This window comes from Cyclopterus lumpus, chromosome 3, assembly GCF_009769545.1.
Source record: "Cyclopterus lumpus isolate fCycLum1 chromosome 3, fCycLum1.pri, whole genome shotgun sequence".
Taxonomy (NCBI): Eukaryota; Metazoa; Chordata; class Actinopteri; order Perciformes; family Cyclopteridae; genus Cyclopterus; species Cyclopterus lumpus.
In genome coordinates this window covers 10,187,331-10,207,999 of record NC_046968.1, presented here as the reverse complement: position 1 = coordinate 10,207,999, position 20,669 = coordinate 10,187,331, and the positions used below count along the sequence as shown (strand labels likewise).

The 20,669-nt window shown below is 43.0% G+C and overlaps 1 protein-coding gene across 5 annotated transcripts in view; it reads right to left on the bottom strand.

The window, feature by feature from the left end:
* The window catches only part of LOC117747507 (protein diaphanous homolog 3-like), a 137,139-nt gene that overhangs the window by 68,077 nt on the left and 48,393 nt on the right, over window positions 1–20,669 (bottom strand). For all 5 annotated transcript variants that reach the window (XM_034556831.1, XM_034556821.1, XM_034556794.1 and 2 more), the window contains 5 exons: window positions 11,405–11,500; window positions 9,746–9,840; window positions 8,242–8,343; window positions 5,954–6,193; window positions 2,993–3,122 (listed from right to left, as the gene is read on the bottom strand). In XM_034556831.1, coding sequence (XP_034412722.1) covers window positions 2,993–3,122; window positions 5,954–6,193; window positions 8,242–8,343; window positions 9,746–9,840; window positions 11,405–11,500 — 663 coding nt within the window. The remainder of the gene's footprint in view (window positions 1–2,992; window positions 3,123–5,953; window positions 6,194–8,241; window positions 8,344–9,745; window positions 9,841–11,404; window positions 11,501–20,669) is intronic.

Below are 20,669 nucleotides of genomic sequence, written 5' to 3'. Positions count from 1 at the left end.
AAATAGCTTTCCCGTCTTTGTGACACAAAATGTATGCAAAAGGGTCCATTTAGCGTTTGCGCGTAGCTTTCCAAGTAAGTAGCAATTTGGCTGTCAAGGGGTGATATTTGAAGATCTACGAGCTGAAGTAGCCTGATTGAGCACATTAATATGTCTCCGTGTTTGGCGGATTTCGACATCAAGCTCGACACCGAGCGCCGCACAAACAAACCGCCCTAATTGCCCAAACCTGACTGCTGTGTGTCGCGCTCCGCGTCTCAGAAAAGGAAACGGGAACGGGAGAGAAACGGGACAGCGAACAAGATTGATAGACCCCCGGAAAAAAAAAAGACAGACACATAGACAAGAAATAAAGAGAGATCGACACAGGGAGATATTGACAGTCATAAACAGATGCATAGAACATGAGAGAGGGAGAAGCAGCACGCAAAAGGCGGCTTCTCTATGTCGGGGGAAATAATGACTGTAGTGCTGAAAAGAAGAGAGAGGGGCAGAAAGCAGGCAGACACAAAGGAACTCTGAACTAAGCTGCAGTGTTGCTTCCATGGGAGACGTGACTGGCAACGGGGGGAAACGGAGGCTGCGTTACGCATACAGTCAAAAGACGGCGGCTTTTGCAAACTAAAAGCGAAAAAATCATTACTGCTTCCTCTATCCAGCCTTGTTTCATGCTCAAGTAAGTTATTTGGTTAGTGTCTATGAATATAACAGCCTTTTAGTACATCTTGAGGCCTCCCGAACGGCTGCCAGGCCGTGACGAAAAAGAAGCCACTCAAAAGGCATGGCTTGCAAAGACGAAATGCAATTTGTGTGCCTGAATACGAGATACGGAGGAGAAGAGACACTTAGTTCACGCATCTCATCTTGGTGCCGACGCGCAGCGGGGAAGACAGTGGCGGGGAAAGAGCACCACATCTTTACGGATGCATATATACTTGGCTTGAGGCCCACGAGGTGGACAAAGCTTGAAGAGAGATCCAAGGATTGTGCTGTCCATTGATCTCGCTCTTGTACTTATGAATCCCGGCCAAGGGCTCGTGGCCACGTGGCACAAGAAAATGTGAACACTCCACAGGAGCATCGTTATCCACAGATTACGAAAGCCCCGACAAAACATGGAGGGGTCCTTACGAGGAAGCGTCCAAACACTAAAGGCACACATTTTATCCGTACTCTGTTTTTCTCCTCTTCACCCTTTCCATCATTCCCTCCTGCTGGGAGTGGAGCAGCGGGTACAATCGCCTTTTGAGCAACAAGACGCATGCTGTGGCCGCGTGTATAGTCACACACACACACTCTAGTTACACCTACAGTACGGCCGCTTGTATGGGTGGGTACACACACATACGCATACTCACTACTCCCCCTGAGAGCTGCCTGTGGCAATATGAACAAAGAGCATGGCCGAGTGTCCCTCAGACCGCCCAGTCTGTCCCTGCTTGCTTGTGACCTTTACCATACTCTGGACACAACAGCCAAAACTCTAAGCTGCGTGTATGTTAGTGTGTGTGTGTGTGTGTGTGTGTGTGTGTGTGTGTGTGTGTGTGTTAGTGCGTGTGTGTGTGCGTGCGTGTGTGTCTGCGCGAGCGCGTTTTGAGTGCGTGCCTGCGTGTCAAATCAGAAAGATGAATTTGTGTCAAAGCAACACAGGATCGTAACCAACATTCAAACAGGCTATTGCTCTTCATCGGAGCAGTCGACGGGGCCTGAAGTATTCTCTTGAAAAATTGAGCCATAACTCTTGTAAAACGTGCTCCAGCGAAAGATTAATGTGAGTATCAAACAGCGGTGCAGATGAACAGAGTGCAGCATAGATCAAACACTAAACTGGTAGAGTACAATGCATGTTTACAGAATCAACAAGCGCCTAATCCCAGAATAATCCCCAGGGAGTGACGCAAATAGAAAAGGTGAGAGTTAAGAGTAAATAAAACAAGGGAATAGAGAAGAAGAACGCTCTAGTTCCGTCTCGGCGACAACGTTGACTGTAGGCCATTCTGTTTATGCTTTCAGCAAACCACAGCTCTGATAACCGCTCAAATACAGTCAAAACTGACAAATGTGAAAAAACTAAATGTAATACAAGTCATTTTAAAATGTGTGTTACTAGAATCTTTTCTCTGACTGCATGTCATTGCCAGTCTTTCTTCTCAGATCGCACCGCAGGAGCTCAGGTAAACTTACTTTGCCTTGCTGGACGTCTCTCGAGGGTTACAGTTCACGGATTTGATGTGACGCAATGTTAACATGCGATACGGTTAATCCATCACTAGTTGATGCAACTGGACAGCCCACACAGCTCATTATTGTTTTCATTAGACTCGCCTTTCCCATCCTTGGGAAACACTGCAATTATCCATACCATCACTCGTGTTTATATCAGGTGATACGGCTTAATGGAGAAGCCAAAGAAGGCCTTTCTAAATATCTAAAACATTATTTAGTTTTAGCAGCATGCTCTCAGAACACAACTTAACAGACAGGTTTTATTTTTTTTCCTCATTTAACTCTAAAGATAAAAACGCAGACTTTTTTTTTTGGGAGTTCCAGAGGGAAAAAAAGTGTCTTGTTTGTTTATATGTCTTTTTTTTTTTGCTCAAAGAATTTGAACGGCTTTATTACTAATTTAGCCTTTGCACAGCCAGTTGGCAGAGCTCTGCGGGTAAACACCGGCAGGGATGCTGATTTGACAGGGAGTGGATGAAACTGCAGTGCACCGGGGGAACTTGAGTTGAAGCCCGCATTAACCGAAATAACAGCAATAATCACACCGAGATTTCACCCCAGAAGAAGCTGGAGCTCGTTAAAGTGTTAGAATTAACAAGAAGCAACGTGGTTGTTGCTTGGTAATTAGAGCAGTGATCCTTACATGCTTAAAGAGAGACAATAAAAGATGTGCAGTACCTTGGTGTAAACCTAGTTGTTTTTGTCAAATATGGAAATATACCCAAAAGCGCTTGTGCGCTCGTACGTAGGTAATAATCAACATTACCTCTGCTAGATCGGTCCACATGCTCCAGGTCTCCAACAAACTTGATCACGTCTGGAAATTCCTCCTCACATACTTCCGCCAGGAAATGGAGCAACGTGGTCTTCTGGTCCGCCGACTTGGTGTCCTTGAGCTGGAGTAAAACATACACAAGGTTACACTCAAAGCCCTTCGATAGTAAAAAGATGCATTTAATTTCAGTTCCTTTAGTCTTACATCATTTGCCAATAGATTCTAAAGGTCGGACAATAAAGAAAGCTCTGATTGGGGACAGGCTGATTGCATATTTGGCACTACATAGTGCCTTGGACTTCCCTTGTCACTTAAAATGTCCCAGGCTCACCCAAACCATATAAGTAGGAGGAGGGCTGTGTCGTGTCTGTGTTTGATTGACGGCAGCTGGCGGGCTGCCAGAGCCCCGGTGGGAAGACAAAGTCAACAAACTGCCGCTGTAGCCTGCAGACAGCACGTTGATGTTGGTATTGAAGGGTGAGGAACCGCAGCAGCCTCTACCTGCACCGAAGTGACATGTGCGGCTACGCTTTAAACACAGTTTATTGTGCGGCAGCCGAGCAGTCAAACACATACAGATTGGGAGACTTTAAAAAGGAGCGCTAATGTGGATTACTGTTCAAAGTAGCAGGCTACTGTCAAGCTCAGCGCACCCCTCTGCTCTGCTCACGATGGAACGCTGGCCGCTTTACGCAGAGATCTGACTGCCTGCGTCGAAGTTAGGTCTCCACCTTAACCAAACGGTGTTCAGTCAAATGAATGCAAAGCTGGGGGGGGGGCAACCTGGAAACCAAAACATTTATTGGATTTTGGATTTTTCACTAAAAGAGAGAATGTGGGACAAGACTGGGTATAATATATATCCATCCATCCATCCATCCATTTTCAATACCGCTTATCCTCAGTAGGGTCGCGGGGGCGCTGGAGCCTATCCCAGCTGACATAGGGCGAAGGCAGGGGACACCCTGGACAGGCCGCCAGTCCATCGAAGGCACATGTAGGGACATACAACCATTCACTCTCACATCCACACCTATGGGCAATTTAGAGATCAATTAACCTGCAGCATGTCTTTGGACTGTGGGAGGAAGCCGGAGAGCCCGGAGAGAACCCACGCTGCCACGGGGAGAACATGCAAACTCCACACGGAAGGACCGCTCCGACCGGGAATTGAACCCGCGGCCCTCTTGCTGTGAGGCGACAGTGCTAGCCACTACACCACCGTGCAGCCCGTATAATATAATATATATATTATAGAATAATCATACTTGGTGCAACAGTAGAGAAGTAACAAGATATTTTGTGTTCTATAACCGCATCGACAGGCTGTTACGTGTGCTTCCTTCCTTCCTTTCCTTTTTAGCTCTTTGCATGTTGACAATGCTACAGATGATTTCATGTCTTGTGCTCATGCAGCAGACTCATATTCACAACTTGATGACCTCCTGCACTTTGTGCCTCTCTCTCTCTAGCACACAACACTGTTTCACTCCCTGATAAATTTCCATCATCACTCTTTTACAGTCTAATTCCGAGATGTCTCTCAGTATCCCCGGCAAACATCCCTCCTGTGGAGTGCGTTGCTGTGTATCTCTCTAGGTGATCTATTGGTAGACAGCAGCGTACTCAGCCCAGCTGGGTTTAATCATGTTTGTATTATCTCGTCTAATCAAACGTTCTCATCTCTTTTCATTTCTGTTTTGCCAATGTTTTTTTTTCTTCTTTTTCCCAAAAGCTTCAAGTGCTCGCTCACAAAAGGTCCCTCTCTGAATTTAGATGGATGGTAATCATTGTTGACAATGTAAACATTTAGCTTTTTTTTTCGGTTGGGCTGGATGCAATTTCCCTTTTGCCGTGGAGTGTGCCGTGGAATTAAGTTGTCAAAACACGGGGGCAGGGCACAAAGGTGATGTCTTCCTCTGTATCTGCCGCCTCCGACATCGACGCACACCTCGGTCGCGCAACATGCCAGCATGAAAATAAGCAAATAGACGCGCCGGAACCGCATCGTTACAAAGGCGATGAACACAAAACATATTCCTTCACAGACCCATATTAATTGACAAACAATCACACTAATGGAAACCAATCCATCATGAATGTATGACGTATGAAATCCACAAATGTGGACGCACATGCACTGGTGTTTGTATGAGCATAAGCCCCCCAAGTCTAACAGAGCAGAGAAGTAGGTGGCAGTGATGAATGGCTGCGGTGGTTGTTACTGTGGAAACTGCAGAGAGTGTGCCAGCAGCTGTAATGTAACCACTGGATGAGCCTCTATACTTCAGGATTACACTCTGGTCACACCACCATAGGAGGTAAGCTCACTGTTCTTCTGTCCTCATGCCATTTCAAATCCAAAAGGTGGCGCCTATTTGCGATGTCGCTGACCCACTAAGCACAGGTAGGCCTGCCCGGTGCAAAAGACTTTCAAAGGGATGCTGGCCGTTGCCTCGGTTATCTATTCAGAGCAGGTGAATGAGAATGAAGTACCCCCTGGGTTTCGACTGCTTTGATAGATGCCAGCAGATAGAGAGAAGAAAATATCTTGTTGGGCTGATGGTGTTCATTTGAATGAGTTTCAAACATGATGTCTAATAGAAGCCATGGGACATGAAAGAAAGAGAGAGAGAGAGGGGAAAAAAAAAAAAAAACACTAACACGTATATACACAGAGGCTGAGAAGAATACAAGAATAGATATGAAGAGGAATGTCACAGCAAAATACAATGAAATAATGAGAAGAATCTTATATGCTTCCTTCACAATTTCATGTTAACTTTATAGTGCTGCTACTATAGTGCAACAACAAACACAGCTGTGTAAAAAACGTAGGCTTATTTCTTTAACATGCATCTCTCCTGTTGAACCCATACCACTGGGGTGATTAAGGTCTCCATCCTGTAAAGCGGACAGTTGGCGGTCTGGTCAGCGTTTCAAACCCCTCACCTTGCAGAGGGAACTGAGGTCGAAGCCGTATGACTGGGCATTTCGAGAGCCTGCGTTCATGTAATTCCCCAGCAGCAGCACCAGCTCCAGCAAGCGACCGAAGGAACGGCTCTTCCGGACCTCATCGCAAGCGGCGTCTACAGCCAGGATATCTGGACGCAGGTTGTTGACCTGCTCCTCAAACTGCAGCCGGAAGAGGATGTGGCTGAGGCGAGGACGCAGACGCTTCACACTGCTCATCTGGAAGAGGGGGAAACAGAGATGGGGGGTTGGGAGAAAAGAGTGATGTGAAAAGGAGAGTTGTAGGAAAGGGCAATATAGCACGAGAGGACCAAAGCGAGGGTAAAGGGGAAATGATGTCAAAAAGGGAGAACAAAGTCACAGAACATAGTCAAACTTAAAATAACTACAATCACACTTTTAGCACAGTCTCACGTACAGCCGATCTAATTTAAAAGACAGTTATGCAACCGGCATGCTGGAAAGTGTTGCTAGGCAGTGGTAATAGAAGCTGGCACTGATTTGATTTGGGACCCAGGTCCGGTAAGTTAATTGTGGAGTTAGTGTCCATATAGGGCAGGCAGCGGAGGGGGTGGAATATACAATAGGCTGCCTTGGATTACCACTCTCACACAATTAGAGAAAATTGGAAAATATTGCATTGGGCCCAGGGCCTGGCCACAACAGTGATTGTGTGTGTGTGTGTGTGGGGGGGGGGGCGTGGGGAGGGGCGCAGGTTCCAATTGTCTGTTTCACACAACAGCTGGCTATGCGGTTTGATGTCCTCCATCAAGGGTTTAATTATAGCTACTGTAATGTTATCAAATGACTATTTCAGTCGGTGAGCGAGAGCGCGCGCGTGTGCGTGTGTGCACGCAAGCACGCACGTGCGTGCGTGTGTGTGGATAATACTGCCTTCAGCAGTCCAATGGAAACAGGGGGACGAATTTGACTACAAAGAACACGTTACAGAATATATAGAATGTCGGGTGTATTGCAGAGTCAAAATACAATGAGGTGGGAGTGAAATTATGCGCCAAAAAAACTAATTAATATGCCATGTTATTTTGGGCAACTTAAAAAACATGTCTCTGTGGCATGTCAAAACAATTTAAATCCTCGATGAAAGACTTTAATTCAAAGTCGTGCCACTCATAAGGTTTGTGAGTACAGCTGAGCCAGCAGCATGCGCATGCTGCGTTTCCTCAGATTGTAGGGATGGAAATGAAGTTCATAAGTCATCAACCATAACACGCTGCAATAACAGCTACTGTAAAGCAGAAGGTTGAGTTTTTTTTTTGCTTTCTGACTTCACACAGAAATGTTGACAAAGAAAACGTTTAACCTGGTCGTGTGCAAAAGCAGCTGCACAAAACAATACACATTCTCACAGTGTCCAGTGCAAGATTTGTCCGAATGTCAACAACGCAATCATATCTATTGCACCCACGGTAAAGCTCAAATCAAGCACTAGAGTGGCAGACATGGACACAAATAAATAAATAAGACAGACAAAATGCACGTGTTTGCACAATGGTAAATTAAAAATTCCCTTTGAACCTGAGCTTTTCTGAGAGGTGAAAGCACACAGGCCTCCTTGGGCCCACGCAGGCACAGAAGCGAAACACTATTATATAAACAGGCTCTTCTTTGTTCTATGTCTCCCTGATGAACCATACACTCCAGCTGAGCATGCTCTTTCACCCCCCACCCCCCCTCCTTCCCAATCACCAGCTCAGTCACTGCATTTTCATTCAGTGATAGGATCCCCTTTTCATGCGTGTTTACAAGTTGCAAGTTTTTCCTATGTTTTGTCAGTAACTTGGTCGCAGAAACACAAGATTCACGAGGAGCTCGACACTCCTCATGCATAATTCTGCATAAACCTCCTTTGAAAAGTCTTTAAGAAAACGATGCAGACATGATTAGACAGCAGTGCCGCTCTTTAATGTGCATAATTTAGTGCTGAAGTCTACAGGTGTCCTGCCTTTCCTCTGGAGGCTTAAAAAGATAGCATTTTAAAAAAAGCCCAGGATATGAGGATATTCATATGAAAGTGCTCCGTTTGTGTGTTTGAGAGAAAGAAAGGGAGGGATATGATGCAAACACAACATTTCTCTGATATTGATACCGTAATAAAACAGTGTACGCATAACACAACTTCATAGTTCTATACTATATAGAAGATATAATATCACAGGTCCCCGAACATGAAGATACTTCTTTCTATTTTTGTGACATACATTTACACATCGGTGCGCTATGAACCAGCTGATGTGTGTACTTACCACAATTCCAAACTGCTCCGGCTCTGACAAATTTGCATACTCGTTTTTATACTTGGCCAAGGCGTTCAGCTGCTCCTGCTCCGGGAGGTGCTTCACAAGGTTCTACAGACAAGAGAGAGGAAGGAAACGGAGTGAGAAGCAAAAAGGAGGAACGCAGAGCACACAAAGAAAAAGCATGCATTCCTTTAGATATCCAGCCTAGCGATGGTTGTGTTCATGATGTGTCCAACACACTTCATTGTATTGATCGCAGCTGGTACGGCATTATATCCTCCCTCATTTTCATGTTTCAATTTCTATACCATGTACCGAAATGTAATGATTTAAAGTGACCGAGAATGAAGCCGGTCGCCTGCATCGGCGAAATCTGTTCCCCACAGTCTGTGTGTTCAGAAAGGAACCTCAGGACTGCCACTCTTTGTTCGAGGCTTGTTTAGAAATCTAACCTACTGCTGTTCTATTGGCTGTGTGTTTTGGGGACCGTCAGCCCTGTTGATGAGTTTCAGTAAAAACAAAGTTTTGCAGCGGCAATAAAATGTATTTTATTATCCAACAGAAGACTCCGGGCGATGTATAGGTATAGAGACAATTGAAAGGGATTGCTTTTATAGACAGCCAAAGGGAATAAATGTTAAATTATTTGAGCCATGTTGATTGCTTCGCCTTTTCCTCTGAATCTAACAGCCATCCCAACAAATACTGCCACCATGAGAGAAATATGTTGCTCTGATGCATTCAAATTGGGTTGAAAATCTGTTCCCGAAGCCTGCAGTCAAAACAAATATTGCCACTTTTATTACTCACATTTAATGGAATTTGCCTTAATGACTTAATTATTCACGTGTTGTAATGAACAATGATCATGTAATGAATTGATCAAATTAATTCTTTAAAGTCTACATCAGGAGGTTTTACCTTGGCGTATTTGTTTCAACTCCGCTTACCCCCACTTGCCCTGACCGATCACATCTAAAACCTCGGAATACATTTATCAATCTCGTCAACATCTGGTGCGAAAATTACATTTTTGATGACATCTATATGCTGATCTAAATTTAGCATGATGTATGCAGACCATATGCTTATAGTATACTTATTCCAGCCCTGTAGACTACTTTAATTCCCTATTTGCTGGACTTCCCAGTAGGTCAATGAAAAACGCGTTCTCCTTTCTAGCCTCCTTGCACCGGCTACCTGTATCCCTCGGAAATTATTCTAAATTGTCATCGCTTGCTAGCCCCGTCCTACACTGTTGACCTTCTGTCCTTACACTCCTCTTAGGCGCCGACGACCCGCTGACCAGTTGGGTCAAAGCTGTAGACAGTGGGTTGTGAGGGCTTCCAGGGTTCAAAATCAGGCAAGCAATGTCAAGTCCTTTTTTATTCTTCTTCTTTTTTTTATTACATATTTTCTCAGGTGGGCAGTCCCAGAAGTGTGTCTGCTAATGTCAGAAAAAGTCAATAAAGCTCTACATTTTACAACTTAAATGCAAAACTTGCCCGACCTGGATCATAGGTTCAGTGAGTTGCTCCTCATCCACCTCCACTATCATCCGACGGATTTCCTGATAAGGCATACGGAAGGAACCCAGGAAGATGGCTGAAGAGAAACAAACAGAAAATGCAGCAAATGCTGTGGTAAATAAAAATAAATATTCAGCAGCAATTACAGGTATCATTGCAATGTCATCCTCACTAACAATAGTGAACAAAAAGAACAATATAATTCAACAAAAATAAGTAACAAAACAAAAGATGGTGTGGAATAACAGCTCAAGGACACATGAAGGCCATAAAGTAGGAACCAAAAGAGAATGACATTACATATGCATCAGTACATAAGTCAGCCAGACATAAAACTGTGTTATAAAAAGCGTGAGATCATCAAGCACATGGTTCCACAGGGGACTGTTGTCAGGATAAGTCATTAGTCTAGGCAGTGGTCCCATCTGATGCAGAACTTTGAAGGTTAATGGGATATGTAAAAAGGTAAATACTGTGTTGATAAGAGTATCATATATCCAAGCTTGCAGCTTAAGAGTTCTGTATTGGAGTTAGTCTGGTGTAAAGACAGTTGCAGACATCACGGAGCAGAACTAGGAATAACTCTCCAAAAATAATATTACGAAAACAGGCCAGTTTCCCCCCAAAACAGAAAGGATCATTTGAAAAGAGTAATATACATTTTCTAAGTTAATTAGACTTAACAGACCATTAAAGTGCACTGGTACAAACAATTAATGGTGTGTCTTCGGGCAAAGTTTGGGTAGCAAGATAAACACAACTGACTGCCTTCATTCACTGGAGGTCTGACTGACTAACTAGTCCTCTACACATATGTCTAAATGTGAAATTAATGAGCCGTGTACCTTCAGTGCTAAAATTTTATTCCAACTCGTTCTATTGAATACATTTGCACTGCACCAGCATTAAAACCCCACATACAGTACTCGCTCTCAGCCTCCAATACTTTACTTCCTATGCTCCAATGCATAAAGCGCCTACTCTCCCTTTTTTCCCCCCTCTCCTCATTCCTGCTCTAGGATTTCCTCAGCGTGATTTATCACTGTTACTTGGCTGATTAGTCTCATTTTCTTTTAATACATGAAACAAAGGTCACAGCTCCCCTTGATATAAGCCAATGAGGTGCTACAATCTGGGAGTGCTTAAGAGATCAGTTGGATCCCCATTAATGCCGGGTGCTTTTAAAATTGTCATTTTAAGAGTGTGTGTGTGTGTGTGTGTGAGAGCGAGGGCAATACGTTCCTCAATGGGTGCTTAACATTGATAATTAGCTCTGTTTTAGAAGCCATTAGTCACAGGTAGCAATGGCCAGGTGTTGTCTTGTTTTAATTGCTATGGCAACAAGCAACGGTGAAACTCATTCCTTGCCAAAATCCTCCACTGGGGGTCACTTTATAACATGAAATAAACCTATATTAAAATATACAGGAGGTGACTAAGGTGGATAAAAAAAGGGTGTACAGGGAGAATGAAAGCCATGCCCAGTGCACAGTAAAATCAGGTTTCATGGATGTGTGTGTGTGTGTGTGTGTGTGTGTGTGTGTGTGTGTGTGTGTGTGTGTGTGTGTGTGTGTGTGGGGGGGGGGGGGGGGGGGGGGGGGGGGGGGGGGGGGGGGGCAAAAAAGGAAACAGATACTTACAAAGATTCTGTGCTATCTTGGGATCGAGCACCTTGAGCTCTTTAATTCTCTTCTTTATGGATTTCTTATCCTCCAGATCCTCCTCTTCTTTTTTGGCTGATGAAGACAGAAACACTGAATTATTACCAACACATGAAGGTAATGTTTACACAAATGCATGCACTTACTGTAGTGCTGACGTATATGGATGGATACACACAGATTTGGATACAGCGAGATTATGAGATTTATCTTGTTCCAGAGTCCAGGCGCAACTTAAGGAAGAGGGCGACAGTGACTGGAATGTACTCATTTTAAAAAGATGATCAAATGTTTAAATTCAACCCTAAATTCTTTCTCTTTGTTTGTGTGTTTCCATACTTCTCCAAATGATTAATGACACGGTCTGCCATGACAGAACGCCTTTCCACGAGAGAAGCATGGAGAAAGGGATTATGGGAAAGTGCTGTGATCACACCACTGACAGAGCACGGTATGGGTGAGCCATGGCTCTTCCGTAAACACAAGGCTGCACATAAAGTAATCAGGTTATAGGTGAAGGTAAATCTGTTCTGGTTCACATGGAGCCAGGCGGGTGGGTCTGTGTGCTACTGGTAGATAGAAGAGGTCTGGATTACCAACTACAAACAAACAAAAAACAATAAGACACACAGATATGCACATCTCTCTTGCGCCACGGAGTTCATGGTTTTAATTATTTAAGACACCAGATTAAGAGAACAAAATGTGCATCCCAGGAGTATGCTGGGTAATTGTCTGGTGCTGTAATTATGGTGTGTATGGCGAGGAGAGGAGAGCGGTGAATCCACAGGAAAGGTATTTCTACCATTCCACATGGGCTTGGTCTTCTTTCAGGGATCTTGTATCTAATTAAAAAGTGAAGAGGTATGCTGGGAGCTCCCGCGGAAAAGAATGTTAGCATGCACACCCACAGCACAGACCAGCACACGGCCACACACCGAGCTATCCTTCGAACTTACGTGGCTCCTCTGTTGGTACGCTCTCCTCACAGTCTTTCAGTGCAATGCGTGAGAGAAGAGGGGGGGGGGGGGGCAAAAGAACAGCCGAGGAGGACAACGGGAAATGTGTACCAATGAAAAAAGAGAAGAGAAGAGAGAACGAAGAGATGAGAATACATTTTCACAAGACTGCATCATGCCCACTGCAGCGTGAAACACGCAGAGACTCGAGTGGAGAAAGAGCAAAGGCGCAACAAAAAACTTTAAATGAAGAATGGCTGATGATACAAATGAGTGGAGTCCAGATGATTAATGGTGTCTGAAAGTAGGAAACAACTAGATATAATAGAAACTGAAGAAAAAATACCCATTACATGAACATGTAATAACAATTTGACCTCTCTTGATGAATAGTCTCAAACACATAGCACACAGACATGCGTGGCATATTTTTAACATAGATAGACATGCAGAGATAGTTGTTAATACAATAAAATATCTTGGATACAATTAATTTGGTCTGTGAAAGCATTATACTCCAAAATTTAGTCTCAACAGTCTGGCAGTCGCTTCGCATCTTGTGCCAATACAACACCCTTCAGTTTTCTACGGCCCTACTTGAGTAAATATGTTCAACAAGTGATGATGGAATACACTTTACTTTAGTCTCTAAAGTATATTGAGTGCATATCATATATATATATATATATATATATATATATATATATATATATATATATATATATATATATATATATATATACATATACATATACATATACATATACACATACACATACACACACAGGAAACCATGTTTTAAAAAAAAAAAGAAGGTTGTCACTATTTATTTGCATAAATAACTCAAGTATTTATTCATATGGGAATGCAATCCTGCATTTGATGTTATTATGTATTAGGATGCAATATAAGAAGCCGGCCCCTCAAAACCCTCCTGCTTACTGCATTAAGACATCATATTGATCTCCTCATCATAACTTATAGCTTCACAGAATCTCATTTATTCTACCAACACACACACACACACACACACACACACACGAGAAAAACACACTGCAGCCGAGCCTTAACCACCTTGTTGCAGTGCATATAAACCTACTTGGCTGGGTCGTATAATCCATGAATCATTCTCACATAATATTGCGAGGGCTGCATCCATCTATGTCGTATAGGAGACAGTGATAAGATATATGCAGGGACGGACGGACGCACACACACACACACACATACACTCTCTCTCTCTCTCTCTCACACACAGAGCTGCCTCAGGTGTTATCAGTTAAATCAGCTAATTAGATCGCCACCTTCCAGCGTCAGCCCCCAATCTCCCTGGCCTTAAAACAGCGCTTCTTCAGGGAAGTCTGCTCATTATACATCAGCCAATTAAAATGTCCCGCATGGGGGTCAGAGGTCACCGGTTAATCAATCAGACGGAGCGGCGACTGTTGTAGTTATCAGATCACGCCATCGCCCAGGAAGTGGGGAAGATAAGGCTACACTTGTGAGAGCGGCGCAGTGGGGAGTCCGCATCGCACAGGCCGAGCAGACGGCGGGAAGGAGCCAGGGACACGGCGCAGGTGTGCGGTCCTCGGGACTTCAACATGCATTTGTGTGACGAGATTGTTGGACAGTTTCGACGATTTAGAGAGTCAAAAGCAGTGGCATGTAATCAGAGAGCGGGCACGGAAGAAAATAAAAAAAGATGTTACATACAAGGCCATCGACTAAAATCAGAGGTAACGTCAGACGTTGAGATCAGATACCGCAGGAAGGGAAAAGGCAGGACTCCATCACGAGACAGGAGAGAGCAGTCTCAGTTGAAAGGTATTCTGCATCATGCAACAAAAAAAAAAGTGTCGATTTGTGATCGTGTCTTTTGTTGGACGAACGAAAACAAAAAAAAACGAGTAGTCCTGGGGCGTGAAAAAGAAAGAAAAACGCCTTGTTCTTTTTCTCAAGAAAACAAACAGGATGTTTAGTTGCGGAGTGAGACGAGGACGCAAAGCTGGGCATTTTAAAGAGTTATCCTCTCACGCGGAATAATACCGACTGCTTTTGATCCCATCTCTGCCGCAAAATTATGGCAATACGTAACAGCAGACATGCCCCCACCCTCCCACCCCCCAAACCACAGCACTTCCCACAAGGCAGTATCAGTGAATTGGTTCTTCAAAGCACTAAAGGGAATGGTGGATGAAATAAAACTGCTGTGAAAGAGCATGACTGATGATGTACATGACAGGCAGGCCTCAGAGACGAGCAAGTAACACCTCAAACCCCCCCCTCCTCAGCCCTCTACACTCACACATCATCTCATCAGGATGGATTCCTAATCAGTAAAAACGCCTTACTGGAACTGCCTTCCTTCTTATGCACACGCACGCACACACAAAATCTTAACACCGATATCAAATATACTCAATAAGTTATTAGGCGAATAAGGACTTGACAGACAGTGTTTGTGTGTTTATTTTGCCCGTCACTTTATCCCTTAGTTGTCCAACAACCTGACTTCCTGAGGAGATATCACACTGTAAGCTGACTTTTCTCTGATGAGACTATTATTTATGGCATGTTGTAGTGATCTGAGTATCCCCCCCCTTGAGAAAGCAGATACACAAGCGCATGGTGAGGGGGAAAGCTGAGAGGGCAGCAGTCTTCAAAGGGTAATTAAATCACTGTGGTGTTTACAATAGCCACAATAATCAAGGCAGTCATGCAGGTAAAGTTTAAATAACTGCTATTAGGGGAGTTTCTGTAGCACGGATAATATGGGGGGCTCGCAACACACACACACACACACTTGCCTCAAGCTAAATCCGCTATGAGACAGCTGATGCACAGGAGGGGGGCTGTCTGCAGCAAGTGAACAAATCCACCGTTCCGACACATCTGTCAACTCTACAGTCAACAGAGGGGAGACGAACCGTCAAAGCGGCCGCGCCGCTCGCCTGTTGACTCGCCGCTCGGAACCAGCTGCGGCCTGAGCAGCGCTAGAGACTTCCACAACCTCCGGCCTGTCTCGCCGAGGCACAAACTCAGACTAACGGCGACATGGCGGCTCGACTGGCCCTGCTCGCACACGGGGTTGCGGGTGTGTGGGTGCCAGTGACAGAGAGGGGAGATCAGAGTCATGAAGTGAGGGGCTGTGTTATGAGTGAGCTAATCAAAGTGAACCATGCAGGACCACCTCTCTCTGTGATCCAGACTAGATGACCCAGGGCCATAATTAGTCGGAGACTTTCATTACGATAGCAGCAAATTAACAGACTTCATTAGGCTTTTTCTCTGCTCCACCACGATCCTTTTCTTAATCTAACCCGCTGGACAAATTATTGACGCCAAATCAAAAGATTCAGTCGAAAATCAGTATGTCCTGGCCCGTGGGGATGCTTTTTGCCAGTGCTCTATTCTCAGTGGAATAGTGCCCCCTAAAGGCCTCGTGAAGAGCTACCATGGGCCTCGAAGCATGTGTGCTAAAATTAGTATTTCTTTGTCATATCAGGTATGAGGCATTATTATCTCCATTTCATTTTCACTGTGTGACAGCATCAGTCCGATCAGTTGTTAAGCCCACCCTAACATTTCCCAAGTCATTCAGTGGATTGATGGCAGCCTAAATCATCCATGTCTGAAGTCATTTGGCATTTCCCTGTTTTTTCTCCCGTTGCTGTTGAAAACATATCGGTGCCTGTCCGTCTCCAACACTCCCCCCAACCCCCACATACACAAACCTACACGTGTGGATGAAAAATCACCACAGAAGAATAAAGTCTCGAAAGCAAATACGTTTTTAACGAGCCAGCCCATTACGTTGTTGATATGAGAACATAAAAACATAAATTGGGAATAAAGTGAGGTGCTGATGCTTGAGAAACTGTGGCAGAAGATAGAAAGAAAAAAACAATGGGGGAGTTAAAAGGAAAGCTGAAAAACTGAAGAAGGTTAAGCACACAAAAAAAACGAGATGGGAGACAATGACTGTGTGCGTGTGCATTTCGTAATATGTGTCAGTGATTGCTCCAAAAAAAAAAAAAAAAAAGTACAGTACGCAGGAGCGAGTGTTACCAACACATAAAAGCCATTTCTAACCAGAATCGCTTGGACATTTTATGCTCACACATATACATATATATATATACATATATATATACATATATATATACATATATACATATACATATACATATATATACATATATATATATATACATATACATATATATATATATATATATACATATACATATATATATATACACATATATATATATCCATATATACATATACATATATATATATATATATACACATATATATATATCCATATATACATATATATATATATATATATATATATATATATATATATATATATACATATATATATATATATATATATATATATATGAAAATAGAAATAAATAAAATAAAAAAGCCATGTGACCACAGCTTCCCTTTCAACAACAACGAAAATAGCCTTTAATGATTATGCATTTGATGAGATCTCCCATAATGGTACACATTTTCTGCAGCCCGATAAAAAGTCATTACAGAACTAATGATGTTCTTCAAAATGTCACAGCAAAAGCCTAAAAGAGACAGCGAATGGGAGAAGACTGAGAGAAAGTGCATTTGATGTGAGCGGATATGTAGCGGGGGAAAGCAATGCTAATGAGACAACAGCGTGAGGATGGACACCCTGCTGTCACCCTCAGATACAGAGTGGTTGGTTCTACCGCATAAGGGAGTCATTTTAGCAGCTAATTACAGCGGCTAACTTTTACAAACAGCCAACTGGACAAGTCTAACCTATACATCACGTTACAGTTTCACCCGAGTGCTGCTGAGACGTTTCTTTTTAGCTCAAGAAAACTCAAAGTATGGATGTCAATATCAAACACTTTTGACACTCTTTTCGAGCCTCCTTCAGGCATTTGATTTCTTGTTCCTTCTAAAAATAAAAAAAAGGCCACCTACTACCCTGTCTTGTTTTATCCTTTGAGCCGCACCTCTTCTAGTCCTCGATCTCTTCATAATTCCCCTTTGGTGTCCACAAGCCTCCTCAGCTGCTTTTTCTTTGTGTCTCATTGCGATTCAAAAGCCCACCACATTCTACGCACAGCAGACCACAAAAGCTTCTGCAGTTCCAAGAAACTCAGCCACCTTGAATTCAAGAGACCTATTAACCATCATCGCCACATGGTAATGTTAAGTGGCTCCACTTTTGGAGGCAAGTCTGGGGGTTATTGTAGCAGAGACGAATCAGAGAAGAAGCATGGGTTTGAATGATCATGACTCTATTATGGGTTTGACAAGTCACGGCAAAGCTGTCCGCTCTGACCGCGGTCTTTACCTTCACATGGGAGCCGTCCCTTGATCATGTGCGCTCCTGAACCACTCCAAACACCCACGTGAGCTTGACCTCCCCCGCACGCGACCGCCACCTCCGTCAAGTAATCGCCCCCAAATACACTTGTGCAGGCAGACAAAACCCCCACAAACATGCTTCCAGCCCGGGCTATTATAATCATATGGAAATGGGCTGTCTAATTATCTTTTACAGCATGCGAGCAGTGGGAAGAGAGCTCGCCTTTCCTCAACTTTCTCTTTGACAGGCTACATTGATCTGGAGAGCCACTGAGAACACAGGCCTCACTGCCACGGCAGGGGACATAAAAAGGGGGACACTTGTGAAGCATCCTGTTCCAAGTGTTTAATACCCATGCCCTCACTTCTAACAATTTATTCATTAAGAACCGACTTATGTTGAGGCTTTCATGCTGAACTACACTTTTACAAGCGCTATCGTGGACATCTGTGATACATAACACTTTGAAACAATACGCAATGATTAATTTGTCATCAAAGTTAAAATCCATTAATAAAAAAAAAAAATGTTAACAAAAGGTTTTTAACCTAATATGTATTAAACAAATAGCAAAATTAGGATAACAATCTGACAACACAACAAAATAATGCAATTATATTAAGTACCCTGTACATAGAATACATTTCTTAACTGGTCTTGAGATTTAAAGCAAGCAATGTAGGAACCACTTTTCCCAGTAATGTGCCATTACTGCTTTTTACCGTCGCCCCAGCACTATATTTTCAGCCAGGAAGTGGACAGCTGTAACAGGGAGATCCCATTAGCAACCGCTGGGCTGCTATGAAAATAATTTTAAAAATGTTTTATATATATATATATATATATATATATATATATATATATATATATATATACGCAGTAGTACCCAGCAAAATAAACTGCAGTACTACCAATAGTATTATAATGTTGGCCACCAGCACAGTGTCAGCCTTTAACACACAATGTGAATTAGCAGAGGTTATTTTAGGCCCATCCTACTTGTTTGTATTTACATGTACGCACACACTAGATGACATTGCGTCTAATGTCAGCCGCTGATAAATGCTCTTGTAATCCCATCAGAGATCTTTTAATGTTTGCATTAACACATTGAAGCCTCTTTCAATCACAAAAATCGCAGGCTATAAAAAGGAGTAGAAAATAAAGCTCTGAACGGAATTATTTCTAAATTTGCATTCGCCAACATCCATTGAGTCTCTACGCCTTGCTGCCTCTGATCGTGCAGTGCTGTGACTTTTGGAAAAGAGGGAGGTTATTAGCAGATGCCTGTGTCCTGGAGAGAAATGGCAAACTGATTTTGTGATCTTTGAGAGTTGGATAATTGGATGTTATTTATTAGCCGAAAAGAAGCCCCGGTAAAGGGCAGCTCTCTTCATGCTCATTTTCCCAGCACGGTGGCAATGAATCCATCTCGCTGCCCTCTCAGAGATGGAAAGAAAAGGCTGCTTTATTCCAGATGTAAATTAAGGTACCTCTGCTGAGACCATGAATGCTAGCATGCAAAAATATATCGATTTAGTAAAATGTAAGTTTGACAAATGCATTTATCTCCACATAATACAAAATATATTTCAGAGGTAAGAAATAAATTGGATCCTTACACCAGCAAAGGGCCTGAAAAATCAAATTTCAAACCCTGTATCAAGCTCATAGTGGGAGCAAATTAGCCATATGAGTTACTACATATACCTTGCAAAATACCTGGTGGCCAGCGGGGGGTCCCTTCTACTTGATATGTTTAATAATTCTCCTCACAGAGACTCAATAAGACAGGTTAGGAAGAGAGTATCTCTCTCTCTCTCTCTCTCTGATTTCTCTCTCTATATTTGCCATTTAATAAAGTATAAAAATGAGAAGTGTTAAAAAAGAAAAATAGACATATTAGCTAGATCAATAAAAAGCCAAGAAGGAAACTCTTCATTTCAGGGACAAGGTTGTTACCTTTTCACTGATTTCACTATGAACAAGTCACATGAATTGAACAACATTTCTGATAAATGTGTCAGAACATGAACTGTGTGTGTGTAGCCAAAGCCAGATATAGCTTATAGTGGAAGTGGCACCATGCCATGTTTGTTTCCACTGGTGCAACTTCATGTAAGACTTAAAGAAAATTCACTGGTGGTAGAAATGCAAAAAGACATAAAGTAGCCTCCGATAACAATGATTTCACATATCGCTCAATTCCGACCCGCCAGTGTCTCCAAAACATGCTGTGATGTTCCTCCTCTTTAGCAAACACCGGGAGGAAAGCCGTGCTATACATGTTTTATCTCCATCTATTGACACAAAGAGCTTCTCCGGAGGCTATCGGGAAAATCACAGTAAGTGCTGAAAAATCTGAGAGCTGACAGCATTCTCTCCAGGCGTCCACTCACTAGATTTGTTTCTCCCTTTTTTCTTAAAAGTAGAGAGCAAAACAAGTAAAAGTGGTGTTTCTTTCTCGCCCTTGCATCTTCAAATGTTAGGGATTCAATTTGTATGGATTTCAGAGAAGTAATCAGTCCTATCGATAATGCAAACTACTAATTACTGAGACACTGCAGCCCTTCCAGAAACACTTCATCACATCGCAATACAAATGCTCAATATTCCTAGTTTTTGGGATTTTTTTTTTCCCCTATTACAAGTCCACTCAGCAGAATGGTAAGAGCTTTTCAAAGCAAAATAGGTTTGACCCAACATGTTACCAATTGTAAAGTTTTGTCTGAGTATCAACACGCCATAGAAATGAGGACTAATCTAGTTTACACTAACCAATAAATAAATAAATAGTTGCGCAGACCGCACACTCATCGTTAAAGGAAGTGAAGGAAATGGAGCTTTGAACTACTGTGAGAAACGCAGTCCGTCCACGTGCAACACAATACTCGCTAATAGAGCGAACAGGACG